An 18,947-nucleotide genomic window follows, 5' to 3' on the forward strand; every position below is an offset into this window, starting at 1 on the left:
GAACCACTACAATTCCCTGAACTGTGTTGAATTCCAACAACTCAGACATTCCTTCAGTTTTTACCAGTCACCCATTTATATCTGCACCTCTTGCTGAAACGTATTCCTGAACACAGACATTTTTCCAAGAACAGGATCTTAGAAATGGAAACTCTGAGTAGTATCAGTTATTGTTGCAAGAGGTGAGAAATCCTGAAGCAGCAGGATTGAAGGATATTTTCAACGTGGCCAATTTATTGTGAGGGAAGCTGTACAGACCATTTCATCCAACAGACAGCACTGCTCACAGACACGTGGCATCTGTCCCCTGCCACTAGATGACAGGACCACTTGCTGCTAACCAGTGCTATGTTACAGCTGCTGACAGTGGGGTGAGCCCACCCTGCAATTGGCAAGGGACTGTGGGAGACAGTTCTGTAACACCCAGGGACTAAAGGTGCGTCTCTCACCTCTTTCGTTGGCCCAGGGCCCTCGGTCTGGCTCATAAGGGTTGAACGTCACCGAACTTTCTGGCTTTTGGGATGAGGAGCCCTGAGGCACACAAATGATAACAGCTCACTTTTCTTCAGGGATTAACACTGTTGAGTTGATCTGCATAATTATTTTTATTTCCAAATAATCACATTTTAACTTAAGCAGGGAAGACAAAGGAAGGAACTAGGAAAAGAGATAGGAAAACAACGACATGGCTTATCTCATTCTTCGGGCAACTGATGGGATGCTGTGAGGGTAAAATAAAGCTCTTGCTCCCACAAAGAAAGGGGCAGGCAGGGGTCCCATTGTGAGAGAATTAATCATAACTGTTTGGGTGGTATTCCTTCCTACTTACATGCCCTTTCAAATCCTACTTCCACTTGCTAAAAGATGCTGAAGATTCTCAACCCTTTGGATTTGTTTTCCTCCATTACTTCTTTCTCTTTAATTTTATATTGTAGGGAAGTGATTTAAAAAGAAACATTAGGTATCCACCAGCTGCGCTCACCCACTCCCCAACTCCAAATATCTATGCCTTCCTAGTAACCTCTTATCTCTTTATCATCCATGGAGATGTAGCAACTTTTGGGTAGATGCCAGAGGGTAGCACTGGTCAGTAAGCTAGAGGTCCCAAGAGGAAGCGGTTGCCAGCAGCCCAGGGTCCACTGCCCCTGCTGTTGATCTTCATCATTGTCATAATCATCATCATGATCATGGACCCTGTGAGATAGGGAAGCCTCTTTTTTTTTTTTTTTTTTTTTGCGGTAGGCAGGCCTCTCACTGCTGTGGCCTCTCCCGTTGCGGAGCACAGGCTCCGGACCTGCAGGCTCAGCGGCCATGGCTCACGGGCCCAGCCGCTCCGCGGCATGTGGGATCTTCCCGGACCGGGGCACGAACCCATGTCCCCTGCATCGGCAGGCGGACTCTCAACCACCGCGCCACCAGGGAAGCCTGGGGAAGCCTCTTTTTGCTAGCCAGAAGGAAAGTAATTCTTCCTTGTAGCCAGAGCAGGTAACTGGAGCATATGGAGACAAAGCCTTGCTGGCCATTATTAATGGCAACCTTCCCTATTATTTATTCAATTTGCAACAGTTTGCAGCATGAAATAATGGGGGGAAAATCCACTGTTACATTCCTATATCCTTTCCCTTCTGAAAGTCTCTATCTCAAAGTCTGTCTGATCCACCTTCACCCCAACTTAAAACAAGGGTATTGCTACTGAATTTGGTTCATGGGAAAACCACGATTCAAACTATTTTTTTGGCATGAGTGAGTGGAAATTTTATATATCTATTTACCTTAGCAGTGCCCAAACACTGGCCACGAAGGAATGAGATACTGCCAGATTTTGGAGAAATTTAAAGAAACAGAGACAGTAAGCTTAATCTTACACAGTCACTTATCTCCCGGCACACACTGAATCTTCTGCTGTCTTCCTGATATCCCAAGCTCGGGAACCAAAAGTACAGTAACAAGGTCACAATACATCACTGCTGCCACGTGTCCACTTGTCTCCAAGCCTTCCTGCTGCCTACCGAGCTCTACAGAGCCACTGCTCACTGGGCAAAGGCCCTTTTGACAGCCTACAGGACATTCGCTCTTATGTGTCAATGGGATGTCATTGGATCCATTTTCTGACGACTGTCTCAGCATTCTTATCAAACTGTTTAATAGAAGTAGCTATGATATATCAAGAATGAAAACAGAATATAAGTTACAGGGGGCATAGTCATTTATTCACTGAATTAGAGCTTTTCTACTAAATTTGGTTCTCTCAACCCACCACTGATGCTAAACAAAAATGGGTTCAACAAACACATGATGAATGAATGAATGAATGGAGATACCCTTCAAACTGGGAGATGTGAAGTGTAAACTAATGTGATTTAAAAGTGAATTCTCTCTCAAGTTCTTATATTAACAAAGAATAGGTGTAGATAATTCCAAATGACAATATACCACTTTTAAAAATTTACATATAATTACAAGATTATCGGACGTGCTGTGAGCTCACGTCTCATTTATAAAAGAATTATCCTGTCTCAACAGAACTGTCCTAGGAGAAACTAGGTAATTCCCAACGCTTGCCATCCTCCTGCTCTGCTCAGTTCCCTCTGGCAATCAAACTCCAAGATGGAAATAGTTTTCAAATTTTAAAAAAAGATCTCTTTTAGGTTCACACTGACTATCATTTCAATTTCTCTGATTTCCCCTCGAGGTAGGGAGGTTCTGAATCCAAAGAGACAAAACTTTAAGACACCAGGACCAACCATCAGGGACAAAGAGAGGGCACCAGCACCCCTTCTCTTGACTGGAAGACCTCCCACCCTTTGTTCATTTAGAGATGTATCCTGGGGCTACAGCCTCTCCACCCTGATGGAATGTTCTCCAGAGCAGGAGGACTTCATAAAGGCTGTTACAATGAACTCAAAATGCAATTACCTGTCATATGAATCCTATGGGGGAGAATTTAAAAACAGAGGTCGGGGTGTAAAAAGTACTGAAAAGGATACTAAGACATGAGGAGTAAGAATCAGTTGGGACGGACACAGTTTGCCTAAAGCCCTGGACAGAGTAATGTACACTCTGATTAGCTGTGTGGTGCTCACCCCTCATCTGTCTTGGCTATGGATAAGGAAACGGGTTAGGGGTCTTCTTTGAAAGGTTGGGTCCCATCTTTTAAGCTGTGGTGGTTCAGGACTTCATTTCAACGCTGCCCACATGGACCACCCCTTGACTATGAGCCTTTGCAGCCTGAGCCTTGAATTTCTCTCAATAACCACATTAGCTCCCTGTGTGGACCCCTAGGCCCTCCCTGCCCTGACTGGGACAAAGGATGGAAGTACACTTGAGAGACTGTTCTTTGGAAGAAGTGGGAGGTTTTCTGCTGTGTCTGTTAAAAGGGTAGTATTGACTTTATATGAAGATGACGATAGAAAATACAAGTTTCATCCTTCCCAGAGTACTCGGTGAATATGCCATTAGTAAAACAATGACAAAAGCCCTCTGGAATCAAATGCTCAGTTGAAAAGAAGAACTTGAGGACTTTGTAAAGAACGAGCTCTAAGGCAAAATGATAAATTATCAAAGAATTGTTAATACTTAGAATTTAAAGAAATTTTAATTTAATGAAAAACATACTGCTGGTCCAGTTTGCTGTTCCAGTCTATCACTTGTCATTATTCTTTCTTCTTTGTATTTGATAACTTATTCTGCCCTAATCAATAGCATCCCCTTTTCTACACAGAGAACAAGGTATAAATGAAATGTTGACTGTTGCTTTTTTCCCCATTTTTGCTGGTATTCGAAACAGAAGTCCAAGCTGCAGGACACCACTAGATGGCACTAGCTACCTTAGCTTTCCACCTTCCAAAGTGCAATTTGCGATTTTTCTTTAAGTTTTGCAAATGCAGGTAAAAACAGATCACTCCACAACAATAAAAAGAATATTTGTTTCAGTTATAAATTATGATTTGTGATCTCTGACTGACCAGGCTTAACTGCAAGTAGGATATATATTTGACAAATATTCTTTCCATGCCGGTTTCTAAGAAGTGCACATTCAGAAGTGAACAAAAGAGAGAAAAAAATATTGCCCTTATGGAGCTGGTAGGTTAATTCAGAGTTTCCTGATTGGGGAGTATTGCTAGGTGTTCTGATGGCCATTTATAGACTTTAATTTTTAGACTTCTTAAAAGACATTTTCAAATCAGGCAACAGCAGTAATAAAGATGACAACATATTTGTCACAATTGAAGTGACAAAAAGAGCCAGTAGGCTTCAGAAATATTGGCTGCCCAAACCAGACATGGTTCTGGTCTCTGGTGAAATGACCGTGGTCCCAATGGGGACTAAGGTTCCACAGGTGAAGGCAGACTCTTCTTGGCCAGGGTATGAGATAATCTTAGGTTTGCTTCAGATCCATGAAAATAAACACTTCACCTTCATAATTAATCTTCCCTCACCTTAGAAGCAAAGATCTAAAATCTGGCCCTTTATAATGATGTGAAAATATTTTCTCAGGGGTCTGGTCCACTGCTCCCACATTACCAAGTAAATGGGTATGACTTAAGAACTTCTTTCTCTCTCCCAGCTGAACACTAGTGAATCGTGTATGAAAATGTCTTAAAATATTCCAACCAGCAATGTATGTGTTGGAATAAAACATGTAAAATGGGTTTTAACTTGAAATTCTGGAACCCTTTTCCACAACTAAGATAAATGTGAATGCTATGTCTCATGTTAGAGACTGTGCCTTTGAACTGTGAAACAGAAGCACAGTCTCTAAGGCTGCTGTTGCTCCAACTCTGCCAATCATCCTTAATAGGATAGGTTTATGCACTTAAAGTAGCAAAGAAAAATATTCCAAGGCTAGTAACAGGAGAAATTTTATTCCTGTAAGGACTACAAGTCCTTAGAGTAAGTGATGGCAAGGGGTAAGGAGAAGGTGACTTATACTTTTATTTTTCAGTTAAATCCACTTATATTTTTAAGTGTTAAAACGTACTGATCTCTAAAGAGAAGAAAAATACACCTGCCCTAAAGTTTTTATTATGGACTTTCAAATTATCTGATTAATAATATTCTGCAAATCAAAAAACACTTGTCATTAACTACCTACATGCTAGAGTTAAGTCAAGTTCTAACATGTCCATTTTGTGTCTGAATTATTAAAAACAACTATTTATATTGATCAAATTAACAAATTCAAGAAAATTATTTACACCTTAGCTTAACAAATGGGATATCTGACATAATTCCCACAGTCTTTTCTCATGACTGGTTAAATAATGGAAAATTCCCCTTCTATTTGTGAAAACATAAGTATTAGTTCTCCTAAAATATTTCTGGTGAGCAATTAAAATATTTTTAATCCATTGCTTAAATCACACAATCCTTCCTTTATCAATTAACTCTTGATATCTTTGATATTTATGAAAATTCAATGCATACTTCAAAATTGTTATAAATTTACATAGGGACTTCCTTGGTGGTCCCGGGAAGTGGTAAAGAATCCACCTTACAGTGCAGGGGACGCAGGTTCAGTCCTGGTCAGGGAACTAAGATCCCACATGCCTTGGGACAACTAAGCCCGTGCACCACAACTACTGAGCTCACACGCCTCAACTACAGAGCCTGCGTGCCACAAACTACAGAGCCCACGTGCTCTGGAGCTTGCGCGCCACAACTAGAGAAGAGAAAACCCCCGTGCCACAACTAGAGAGAAGATCATGCACCACAACGAGAGCCTGCGCACCGCAATGAAAGATCCTGCATGCCTCAACAAAGAGCTCACGTGCCGCAACTAAGACCCGATGCAGCCAAAAAATTAAAATAAATAAATAAATAAATAATAAATTAAAAAAAGAAACAGCAGTAGCATGCTTTAAAAATAAATAGACAACAGTCCTCTTTTAGCCAGAAAAGTATTTCCACAGTATTAATCAGATTAGTTTCTAATATTTAATTATCCTTTAAAATTGATTAAATAATTTAGGAGGGGCAAATTTTAAAAGGCACAACTATGAAAAGTGGGTCTGCTTGACACCTCATTTCCTACTCCCAAGGCAACTAGTGTTATCAGTATTTTCTGTATTCTTCTGGAACATTCTACACTATATCAGCACATATATATGTGCATGACTTTGTTGTCTTCAATTAACATTGTATTTTGGAAACAATTCTAGATCTCAGCTACCCATCACAGTATGAATTTTATTGTAGCTGATTTCATTTATTTCTCATTGCTTGACTTTTAAATTATTTCCAGATTTTTTCAATGATACATTAGAATAAACATTTTCATATATACACGATTACACATAAATGCAAGAATATCTGTATGATAAATACTTAGAAGTAAAATTGTAGTTAAGAGGTTATATGTACTCTCAATTTTGATGGATGTTGTGAGATTGCCTTTCTTAGAGATTGTACCATTTTACACTTCTCCAATAAATTACAGCTGTGCTTACCACAGCCTTGTTGTGTGGTGTCACCAAGCTTGTTTATTTGGATCAGTTTCACAGGCAGACATAAGGGAGCCCCACAGTTTTAACTTGCATTTCTCTTATATGAAATGGAACAGCTTTTCCTATGTTTAAGAGCTATTTATGTTTGCTTTACTATAAACTATTGCCCATTAATCTGTTAGTTAAAACTTTTATTGATTTATAGAAACTCCTTACATATTAAAGATATTAACCTTATATATGTATCATCATTACTAATAATTATTCCAAGTTTATTATGTTTCTTTTGATGATGTTATGGTTCTTATCCACACATATTTTATTTTTAGGCAGTCTTACTGATATTTTCTTCAACTTTCCTTAGACATGTTCTTCTTTAATTTAAAGATCTACTAAAACTTATTTTCTGTATATTTCTTTAGTCACTGTGGGTGCCCTGAGCTGGCTTCAGCCTGCTTGGGACAAGGACAGGGGTGGGAGTGGGGCCTGTCTCCTCACAGACCTGGGTTACTGTTTCCTGGGGTGATGGCATTTTGATGTGTCAACCTGGCTAGCCTGAATGATATTCCTGTGTTAATGAATCAAACTGTGATCTTGGTACTGCTGTGGAGGGATTTTGAAGAGGTAATTAAAATCCTTAATTTGCTGATTTAATTTAAGGAGATTATCCTAGATGGGCCTGGCTTAATCAGTCAAGAGTCCTTAGGAGAGATTGAGGCTTTCCTGAGAGAGAAAGCGCACCAAGGGGAGAGGGGTGACTGACCCTTGGCTGGCTGTGAATGACAGCTTTGGCTCTTCCCTGAGTGCTTCCACCCTGCTCATCCTCCCTTCCTGATGATCTGCTGTATGGACATTGAACTTGCCCCTACAGTTGCGTAAGGCAAGTTCTAGTGATAAGTCTGTATATCTGTGTGTGTGTACATGTATACAGATGTGTGTATGTATAAATATGTACATGTGTGTGTATGTGCATGAGTGTGCTGTGTGTCTCTCACGCATCAATCTCTGACTGGTCATGCTTCCCTGGTTGAACCCTGAATGATGCCCTTGGAAACCACAGAATCAAGATAAATGTGGATTGCTGTGTCTACTCTGTCTGCAGTGAAACTGCTCATTTCTGGGACTGTGCAGGGTGAAGGGCTATGTGTTGGCACACCAGCTATGGGCCATGATAAAGAGAACGATGAAGAAACAAGCGGTGGGAGCCAGGGGTGTGGCCCACGCCCATGGGGGCTCCTCCATGGCTGCCAGTTAGACCTGGTGTGTGGAGGGGCCAAGGAAGCCAGGTGAGCGAAAGGTTCTGGGCCTGCTGATGGGGCACCATGCATGGGCAACTCAGTGTCCCTCCCTGAGTTGTGCTATGAAGCTTCGTCAATGCAGCATTTGATCAGGACTCCTGAAAAGATGACTCATGATTGGAAGGCACCTTGAACCAGAACACATTTTGAATCACCTCAGTTGATGGGGTACCATCTGACCTATTTCCCCCAGACAATGGTCCTGTGAGATGCCATCCTGGCAACCACGTGAGCCCTGTCCAAGGAGAAGGGGCGAATGCCAACAAGGGTCGAGAGCCATGTGGGCCAGAAGGTGGCCACCGTGGAAACTCTCCATGAGTTTCGCCTTTGATCATGGGGAATGCTGACCTCTTCAAGGTCAAAGCCTCAATCACGTACTGGCCCTGGTGGCCTGAATCAAACACCAAGTCATGGGGCAAAAGGGACACCAACATAGAGCATGTATTGTCTTGACAACCTGGTCCTCAACTCCTAACATGCCACATTGGCATGGGTAGCCCTCACTGTCACACACACACACACACACACACCCCTGCCAAAAGGGATGACCCCTCATGGCTGATGTTTCCCACGAGCTGATCCACACTGACTGGGAGCATGATATCAAAACAGACAGTTATTCCATTCAGGTTTATCACATAACTTTTCCCCTCAAACACCACACTAAACTCACTTCTCTGTTCTGTGGTCAACACGATTGAGAACGTCTAGAATATGACTGCCACTTGGAAAGAAAATCTCAGGGCTTTTATGCTTTTTATTTCCGTTGTTTCTACTTAGTACTTTAGGCAATCTGCTTCATGAAATGACACTCAATTATATGCTGAAATGTTTGGAAAAATACCAACCGATATGAAAATGGAAAGACTTATTAATAAAATAATCAATTTTAACCCCAATGATAAAACTAAAAAGTAAAAAAAGAAAAGCAATCCATATACAAGTTATAAATACATTTTTTGAGGGAGGTGATTCATTATAAATGAAAATCTTTAAAAAAGGAACTTCTTTTTATTTCTTTCATAATTCAATCATATAGCAAACTATGAAAATGCATTATATGTCAGCTTCACTCTCTCATAAATAAAAATGGCATTTCTAATTCTCAAATTCCACCTTGTCTTTATACATGTTATATATAAAGTTTTGTGTTGGAACTGTACAGCCACAATGAAGTGACTGTGGCACTTGATATTTATAAATCCAATGACCTTGTGTAGTCCCTGGGCAGGATCCACACAACCTTGGCTGTTCCTTCCACCAACATGTAATTTATCTAGTCAATTACCATAACGCTGCAGCATGTGATTCTGGCTCACTTTGAAAAGACTTTCCCATATGAGAATTCCCTCCCACCTATTGCATGGACTGAAATGAGTTCCAAGAGCACATTGTAGCGGAGAGAGCACACTCACGGTGATGGACTTTGCAGGAAAGGGACTCGGACCACACAGAAAGCAGGGCGTGGGCTGCCCAAGACGGCTACATATGGCAGGGACATGAGACCAGAACAGCAGGAGGGTTGGCAGCAGGGCACACGGAGTGGGCAGCCACAAGGCAGAGTGTGGGTGCTGAGTGCGGGTCTGTCCTACCACTTAGTCAGGGACAGCAAGCAGGGGACGTTTGAGCACCTTTCTGTGGCCAGGCTTTGGGAAGGAGTATGATTTGATTCTTGAGATTATTCCACCCGCTGACCAAGTCTAGAAACCATAACGGCAAAGAGGAACAAAAAATGTGTCAGAAAACAAATACAGGCTACCTTACATGACATGCTATTTTAACCTGTTCTATAATTACACTAACGCCTTCCAGATTCTGTTGATGAGATGCACTAGGGGCAACACATGAGCATTAGAAAGGCTTCAGGAAAAGCTGACCACTTGAGCAGAAGGATCTGGAAAAATACTTGGGCAATATTTTCCATAGAAGGCTATAAATTTGAGCTTTTACATTCAATAGCCGACTTTTCATACAGAATTATTAAGTCACAAACTCAAGACAAATCATCCTAAAGAAACTAATTTTGAATGCCCAATTTTGTTATTTCTTGTGGGTGCTGGTTCCATGATGTTTGCGGAAATTCACTGAGTTTGGCCCTTAGGGAACGTGCATTTTTTTCCTATATGTTTTTCACTAGTCAATAAAAAGTTTTTCCAAAATGTCCAACTCCTTGAGGCCATTAGGTGATGCAAGGTTAAATAGAGGGCTTAATATTCTTTTAAGAGTACTCAGCCCTAAGCCCTCATGCCTCTTAGAGGAAAATGGACCTGTCTCATGACGGGTACAACCTTAAAGTTGACTCGCCAGGTCCAAGAGCTGTATAAAGGGCAAAATAAAATGATGACTCCATTAAGGTGCTATATTTTAGAGGTTGATCCCAAAGTTCATTGGTATTTTAGCAAGCTCCAGTTCCCCCAGTCTGGGGACAGGGGCTGTGCCTGGAGAACCTGCCTGGTTCAGCGTAGCTGCAGCTTCTGAGCAAGTCAATAGCCCCCTTGGAGGGCAGAGTGGGCATTCCGCCTTTTGCAGATTTTAAGTGTTAACAGGCAGAAAGTGAGGTATAGAGTGCACAGCTCACGATGGGGTAATTTTCATTCCTCACAGATGGCATTAAAGGGCATCAAATGTCCACAGTGAGATCCCCCTTAAAGTAGCAGGACATCATTCCTGCTTGGAGTGTAAATCTGTGTGTCAACTCATAACAGTCTGGAGGGAGGAAAGAGCTGGAATTTTCTCTTTTTGGGAGTATCAGGCATGTGTTGGGCAAACCCACGTGGAGAAGTGTGGACAAACCACATTCTCACCTCCTATTGACAAGGAGGGAGATGTGGGTTCTGGCCAAGCCCCTGACTCCATCCTTCTCTAAGGGCTTCTCTCATGTGATGGCACAGAACATCCCCATCCCAAGCCTTCCTCCACCAAGGTATGGCCAAAGCAGCTTTCCTGGAAAGGGTGATTTTTCTGATAACAATGTCTTGGTTGATGTAACCAAAAGAGTCGGGCGGTCTACCTCAGTGAGATGTCTTACACACCTGGCTCACCGCACCATCATGCACGTGGTCACATGGATCATGCACATGCCTCCACATGGACGGATCAGGACTGAACCTGAACAATATGCTACATTTCCCAAATCTGCCAGGAGGCATATTTCTGATTTAACACTGGGTTGCATGGTCATTTTGTATACTTTTAGAAAATGGAGGAATTTTAACCTAGCTAAGAAGTTAAGTTGGCTAGCTCGGATCTGAAAATAGGCTGATTCTAGCTGACACCCGCAATCTCAGTTTATCAAGTGTGATGAAAACAATTACCATGACTCCTGTTATCTAAACATGCTTTTCATCATGCTAATATACAACTGTTTCACTTTTAACAGCATGGCTAAGTAACACTTACCACAGGATGGGAACTTGGAAGTTGTGGACGGAAATTAATATTTCCTGGTTAGAAAGAACATGGACAGTTACTGCTATGTTAGTGAAAACCAACTATTTATCCCCTCCCCCACTGCAGATCAATCAATGTGACTGTAAAATATTACTGCTTGAGGAGTAGATACATTTTCTGCATACATTTCTTGATACCCTCTTTCAGCTTTCTCACATAAGCAATTAAAATGAGTTTGTTTTTTAAAGTTAAAGTTATCAGCTATTTTTTGATGAATGATATCTATAAAACTGGAGCAATCTGACATCATTTTAATCAATCAGTAAAAACAAAAGCCTCACCCCATCTTGTTTGAATTTGCAACAGACCAGATCTAAAACGAGGCTGATTATTATCAACATCTGAAAGAGTGAGACTCCAATGTCTTGGCTACTCACCCACTTGCCCGTCAAATTTTTGACATGGAACTGTAAGAACTCTTAACAAACCATCTGACTTATAAGAATAATGCTCGACAAGCTGAAAAAGAAGAAAGTAAGAAAGTATAATAAATAATGGAGGCAGGCAATGGAGAAATCCTGACCTGGAGCAGCTGACTCCCCTTTGGACTTTAAAAGTGATTCAAGGACAGCGCTTAACAACAGAAGGTGCTTCCTTGGTGGTATTCCTGATCCCTTCCCATGCCTCTCTCCTGCCACCCTCAGACTTCTGGACAGAAGTTCACATGCCACCTTCCCTTTTGGACTCTGCTCTTGGCTTACCCTCTTTCTCTCTTTCTTCTTCTTCTTCTTCTTCTTTTTTTTGGGGGGGGGGTAGCAAGTTGCATTTATTTGTTTATATTCTCCCATATCTGTGTGATATTATAACAATGAATTCAGCACGCTAATGTTCATTCATTTATTCAGTCATTAAACAAACATTCTGCTGTGTGCTAGGTCCTGAGATAGGACAAAGGGTAAACTATGGTGAATCATCCTACAGTTGAGGTACTTTCTTGGTGGAGAGAGATATAAATGAACAATGTAAAGTGATTAATGGTGTAATAGTGCTGTGGGCAAAGGCTTTGGAAGGATCAAACAATTCAGCCCAAAAGTTTCAGAGAGAAGACATCACAGCACAGGTGATGTAAGAGCTGGGACATGGGGAAAGCTGACCCTTTGGCAAATGGCCTTATGTTGACAGGATATGGACAGCCTTGGCTAATGGCTCCCAGAAAACTATGAATCATGATGCCTGATTGCTACATTAAAAAATAAATGAGTGGCACATAGATTTATTTATATCTAATCAAAATTATGCAATAGGAAGACAGTCTTAGTTTTCACATTTACTTTTCTCATACAGATATTTCCTCTTCAGACAAGCTAAAATCTTCCTATCTGACATTTCTTCCTTATCTGTTTATTGGTGCCTTTTCCAGTTAAGGACTTGTGGCTTCTGAATCTTCTTTCCTCTCAAAACTTACCTATTTAGGTGAATGTTTGTCGAATGAATATATTTTATCCTTCCAGGGAGCATTCTGTTTTTTAAATTTTATTTTATTGTGGAAAGAACACAACATGAGATCCATCTTCTTAATAAATGTTTCAATCTGACCAGCCGTAACATGCTACTGAGATGGACATCAAAGTTCTCTCTATTCTGTTAAATGCAATAGTGTGTTCTAAGACTAATAGTATTGAGGTCCCTACAACAGCTGAAATATCACACATTTCTCCAATGTCATTCAAATATCTCTTTACAAGCTTATGTTTTCAGGTAATCTATGCCACGAGGGTGTCTGGGAGGTGGGCATACATGTAAGGATTTCCCTCTTGGGCAGGGGTCTGCAAACTTTTTCTGTAAAGGGCCAGATAGTGATATTTTAGGCTTTTTCACTCCACATGGCATCTCTGTCACACAGTTCTTTCTTTCTTTATTTTTTAAAACCACCCTTTAATGTATAAAAAACATTGTCTTCAAGTACTACACAAAAGCAGACCAGAGGCAGATCTGGTCCACGGATGTGTTGACTCTAGCTCTAAAGAAAGGAATACTAGAGTAGTGTAGCAGTTACCAACTCTCAGACTCCTGGGTGGGGGAAGGGCAAAGAGGTACCTTACGTTGGTGTCAAGAAAAACCAATGAAATCACACTTGTAAAAATGGAAGGTACTACTGGCATTTTTATGCTGTTTCTTAAACATATATACAAGGGGAAAGATTTAATTAAGGCTAAATACTGTGAGATGCTGGAGGAATCAGTAAATGGGAAAGAGTAAATATGGGAAAGAGTCTTGGGAAGGAACTTTCCAACAATTAAAGATGTTTAACATTATAGTCAGCATGCAGACTTGGAAACTGTGAGTGGGCTCAAACAGAGAAAATGGTCATTCAGGAGAAGTGTAATGGCTGTGTACCAGTGATGGAGCCCAGGACCTTCAAGCACTGGGCTGACAGATGGACTCCAGTGCCTTTAACTGCACACCATCAACAATTCTTGTAGGAAGTGAGAGATTCTGATGGGAAATTAATACCAGAAGGCAACATTCCCTACTCATCTCTCTGATTTGCACTGGGCATTAGTACCTAATAGGTTAAATACTCTTTCAAAGCGATGCCATTAAAACAAAGTCTGTGGTTGATAATAAGCTACATGTTAATGATCTACAAACCAAAAGACAATGTCAGCATTATGACTAATATGAATAAATATTAAAATACCCAGCATTCAAAGAAGAAGATTAGGGCTTCCCTGGTGGCGCAGTGGTTAAGAGTCCACCTACCAATGCAGGGGACATGGGTTCATACCCCGGTCCGGGCAGATCCCACATGCTAAGGAGCGGCTAGGCCTGTGAGCCATGGCCGCTGAGCCTGTGCGTTCGGAGCCTGTGCTCTGCAACGGGAGAGGCCACAACAGTGAGAGGCCCGTGTACAGCAAAAAAAAAAAAAAAAAAAAAAAAAAACAAGAAGAAGATTTTGTCCCCAACTACAGCGTTAGGAACCAAAATACACTGTGTGGTGGTTACTCTAAGTGCTTTGAAGGTAATGGGCATCCCTGATCACAGTTTTTAAAAAGGCAAGATTTTGAGTCAGGTCCTTTCCTGCTGTAACCACACATGAGGTTCCTGGCGGGGCCTGGTGTGGACATTTGAACCCATCCCTGATGACGTCCTGCACCTACAAAAGCTCAACGTAGCTGTCGCTCTTGGGATGGCAGAGTCCCTTGGTTTTCTCTGTCTCTGGACCCACTACAGTTTATAGGATGCTTTGCCATTTCCTCATGGAGCTGTGATTTAGAATGAAGCCAAGTCATTCATGCCCAATGGAAAGCAGGGATGAACACCAGATTAGGGCTCATTAGTGCCTAAGAAACTCCCAAAGTACGCTCTGTTTTCTGGTTTACTATCAGGTAGGTCAAGAAGAACCCCTTTTTTGACCAGGGCTGAACAATCCTATACAAGTGGTGGCCTGAAGCGCAGGTTCAACTGCTAGGTTGCCCTAATTTTGCAGCAAGATTCACTTTGCAGTGAGAATGGCACCTGGCATTTTATATTAAATTTGGCCTCTCACAACTCAAAGAACAGTCTGATTAGCCACTTCTAGGCCTCCCTTCCCAGCCATCCAAACCTTTCTATTGTGTGTATTTGTCTGATAGGCTGTTCTGGGTTCCAGACAGAACGTCTTAGAAAGAAATGCCTCTAGTGCCCCAAGCCAGGGTCTCTGGTTAAACTAAGCACAGTCTTGAGCGGGTACCACTTCCTAGTGCCAAGAGCTGAGGGGCCCTGGATAAGCTATGGGAGCCTCTATCACCTGACATGATGACCCTAGACCAGTCATCCAGGAACCTGAAGGCTGAAAAGCAGACTCTGATTGGGCAAGGACCCAGGTGGCATATTCTAACAAGGTCCAGGTCCCGGTTCCTCTCTTTTCTAAGGATGATGTATACCTGCCAGAGTGTGTCAAAATTCTTCCCACCAGGGATGGAGAGCTTCCCCGTTTTGTCCTTATCAATGCGGTAGTGCAGCACCTTCCCCTCGTGCAGCAGGCACAGGGCGTAAGACCCGTTGTCCCTGGACCTGATCCTGGAAGAGAGGAGATAGCGCATCACTATCACTCCTATCACCTGGAAGGGAGAAGCACCCTGGGGAGGCAGCCTGCAACAGCATCCCAACCTTGGGAACAAGGAGTCAAGGACTTTGTACCCAGGGAGGCCCAGCCCACAGCTCAGTGACACCGCAAGCTCCAGACAAGGAAATGCTATGGTCGGGGACAGGCCACAGCCAAGCCCAGCAGGCTGGGGAACGTTGGGTGGGCATCAGGAGAAGCCTGGGCTCTGGGGGCAAGTCCTCTGTTTGCCTGGAGCAGCAACACTGCTCAGGGTACCAGTAAGTGGGACCCTCAGCATTCCGCAGCTGGGGAGTCCTCTTCACTCACCTCCTCTCTTCAGTGAGGTCTGCATTTGGATCAGATTCCAGGGAGTGCAGCTCCCCTGTCTAGCCAAGGGTGGGCGTGGAGGGGGGTGGTGTTTGGTGGGCATTTTAACTAGGAACCTTCTGGACCCCAGATGGAGGGGGCTGAAAGCTCTCTTCACTCCTTCAAGCTCGCTCTCCCCTTTGCAGGGAGGAGAGGGCGGGACCAGGACCGGGATTTAAAATGTTCCACGTGATGCGGTCAGATGACGTTGCCAGAAGAAAATGTCCTCCAGCGTGGGGTGGGGAGCAGCAAGCAGAGCCAGGTCTGCGCTGGCTGTGCTGGGCGCCCAGGCTCTGCCTCCTGGTCCCAGTGGGTGCTCCTGGACCCCACCCCCTTCCCTTATCCAGGAAATGAGACTTGTGAGTCTGATACCGAGCAGAGAGGCACCCGCTGTGATGCAGGGGGACCTGCCGCCCACGGGGAGGGCCTGTGGGACTTGGGGAGGGCGCAGGCTAGGTGGGGCTGCAAAGGCACAGAATGGAGGTGAAGCCTCTCCCCAGCTGAATTCCTTAGTCATCGCCATCCTCAGCCCATCTTCCCCTCCCAGCAACTCAAGCCCTTGGGATCACAAGATCTGCGAGAGGGTGAGTCACTGAGGTCCCAGAGGTCCCAGAAAGCCTCTCTGGACTTGGCATTTTCTAAAATGAGGAAACTGAGGTCCCCAAATGTTAAGTAATGTGCCCAATGCACTGTATTTTGGGAAGAGTACAAATATGCCAAGCTGCCGTCGGATTTCCATGTTGAGGGGAAATTTCTGATGCCTCCTTTGGGTTGTACGAGGCCACATCCACAAGACGCACTTTGGAAGCTGACGTGGTCACCCTTGGCCTTGTAGGTTCACCTCAAAAAGCTAACCCAGGACTTGAGATATGAGCTGTGTCGTTGGAACCTTGTTTTAAAAATAAGTTTAAGTCGTGCCTGGCTGTGCATGACGAACTGGTTCCCTCCATGCACCAGTGCTCAGGGCAGCTGGTGTGGGTGGCGGGAAAGGCCCAGACCCGCCTCGGCCTCGGTAGGGGCCGCTTCTGAAACCTTCTGCTCTGTGAAAACATCCCTTCCTCCCAACCCAACCAGGTCACCGGCACCCCAAAGTGTAAGCTCCCTTTCACGGTTACATGGCCCATGAAGGCCAGTTGGTTGCTGTCAAACTGAAAAACCACCACACAGAAAAGGAAAAACATATTTTTATATGAGGGATAACTGAGTCTATCTTGTAGGGAAGCTATTTTATAATGTGGGGCTACTCACACCTGCTTTGTTAATTTTATAAGCATCCGTGGCAAACAAATAGGATAGTTTGGAGGTACAAAGAACTATACAAATTCTTAATATGAAGCAATATCAATTTACATATGTGCATATAAATGGTGACCTTGGGATACTGATGCTCATAGGCCATTCCAAAATACCACTCTCTTTGATTTAAAGTCCTTTGCATCTTGGACCTCAGGGCCCTGGAATCAATGAACTGGATCTGAACTCTGGTTTTCCAGATCCATGTCCAATGTCCAACCATTCCACCTTGCCTTATGCCCTGATTGACCTTTTGTGGTTAAAACTGAGATGGAGGATCACAGAATGTCTGGAGAGATGGTTCAATCACCTCATCAGAAATTGGGAAATGCAAATTAAGACCACAGTGGAAATACCATTACACGCCCTTCAGACTGGCAAAAATTAAAAAGACCAAAAATGCTAAATATTTCTGAGAATGAGGGCAATAGGGACCCTCGTATACTGCCTGTGGGAGCATGAATCAGTTCAATCATTTTGGTAAACAGTTTGGAATTCTCTACTGAAATTGAACCTATTTCTCCCCTCCGAGTCAGCAAAACACTCCAAGATATACAAAATGTGTGCATTCTGCACCTATAAAGTATGTGGGGATGCTTATAACAGCTTTATCTGCGATTATCAAAAACCGTAAGGGTGGGAGGGAGGGAGACGCAAGAGGGAAGAGATATGGGGACATATGTATATGTATAACTGATTCACTTTGTTATAAAGCAGAAACTAACACACCATTGTAAAGCAACTATACTCCAATAAAGATGTAAAACAAAATAGCATACTTTGCCAAAATTTTGTAAAAAAACAAAACAAAAAAAAAACCGTAAGCAGCCTAAGTGCAGAGTAAGTAGGTTGTGGGGTATTCATACCACAGAATGTCATAGAATAAAACAAACAAATGGCAGTGATACAAAGCACAGATGACTCTCACAAGTATAAAACATATACTGTGCTTCCACATGCATGAAGTTGCCAGACAGGCAAATGCAAACAGTTTTGATGTACACCTAGGTCCTAGGTGGTGACGAGAAAGAAAAAAGAAGAAAACAGCCAGGGCATGCTGGACACAAGGGTGCAGGAAGTGGTGTCCTGTAACGGGTGGGTGTGAGTGAGCGGCTTTCTGCGATGCTGCTTGTGTTTTAGTTCTTGACTCCAGTGGTGTTTGCTTTAGAATTATCCATTAAGCTGCACTTACAGAGTGACTCACTCTTCTGTGTGTTTAGTATTTCATAAGAAAAACAGCATTAAAAGAGAGCTGACTGTAGGCAGAAATTGAGCATCTCTTGCTTTTGGGCAGTGACTTCTGCAAAGGCACACGCTTCCTTGGGGCTCCCCCTGAGAACAGGTCCCAGAGGAGTTTCTCTCCCAGAGCTCCAGCCAGGCAACCTGTTTCAGCTCCCGGGATGCCAGCGGTGACAGCTACCTGGTGAGCACAATCTAAGGACTGGGAGGCACAGGGACAGGCTGTGGACACGCAGCCCGAGCAGCCCCCGAGGCAGCTGGCAGGAAACGAGGGCAGAGAAGGGAAACCCACAGGCCCAACATCTGTAGGTGGCAAAGCCCAGAGGCTTGGTGACACTAACGGCCAGTAACTGTGAGGTGTCTGCTGGCTGCAGGCGGATCCTGGGCTGGGCTATTTTTAATCTAACATATGGAAAATACTGGTTTGGAAGCTGAAGTATCTCCTCCTCCTGGCCCCCTCCTGTTCCTCAGAAAGCACCCCTCTGCCCTGGGACACCCGCCAGATTTGTCACATGGACACCCAAAGGGGAAAGAGCAAAGACTAGTCTTGCACCTTTTCTTGGGGTTGCTGGCCTCCACCCTCCAGGTCAACTATCTTCAGGCATATTCCTGGAAGCCCCAGAATACTGTATTTTTTCCCAGTGAGTCTCTTGGAAGAAGCAGGCTCATGACAGATTTGTGTTTTGCTACGACAGGGTGTGGGACTTCAGCGTTTTTGAACTGCAAAGTTGTCCTAACTGGCCTTAAGACCGTTTTGAGGTCCTTGGTGAGAGGGCAGGAGAGCCACCTTGCCTCTGCGGGTGGATGGTCTCAGGCTCTGCGATGAGC

At 43.3% G+C, this 18,947-nt stretch overlaps 1 protein-coding gene across 2 annotated transcripts in view; it reads right to left on the bottom strand.

The window, feature by feature from the left end:
- Positions 1-18,947, bottom strand: part of SYK (spleen associated tyrosine kinase) — a 52,452-nt gene that overhangs the window by 21,435 nt on the left and 12,070 nt on the right. Inside the window, exons 3-7 of one of the 2 annotated variants that reach the window (XM_060101271.1) lie at positions 15,061-15,196; positions 11,572-11,653; positions 11,144-11,187; positions 9,376-9,444; positions 450-531 (exon numbers count right to left, since the gene is read on the bottom strand). In XM_060101271.1, the coding sequence (XP_059957254.1) occupies positions 450-531; positions 9,376-9,444; positions 11,144-11,187; positions 11,572-11,653; positions 15,061-15,196 (413 nt within the window). Of the gene's footprint in view, positions 1-449; positions 532-9,375; positions 9,445-11,137; positions 11,188-11,571; positions 11,654-15,060; positions 15,197-18,947 lie in introns of both variants that reach the window. The other variant, XM_060101272.1, reaches the window with a different exon arrangement.

The sequence above is a fragment of the Mesoplodon densirostris genome, chromosome 6 (assembly GCF_025265405.1).
Source record: "Mesoplodon densirostris isolate mMesDen1 chromosome 6, mMesDen1 primary haplotype, whole genome shotgun sequence".
Classification (NCBI taxonomy): domain Eukaryota; kingdom Metazoa; phylum Chordata; class Mammalia; order Artiodactyla; family Ziphiidae; genus Mesoplodon; species Mesoplodon densirostris.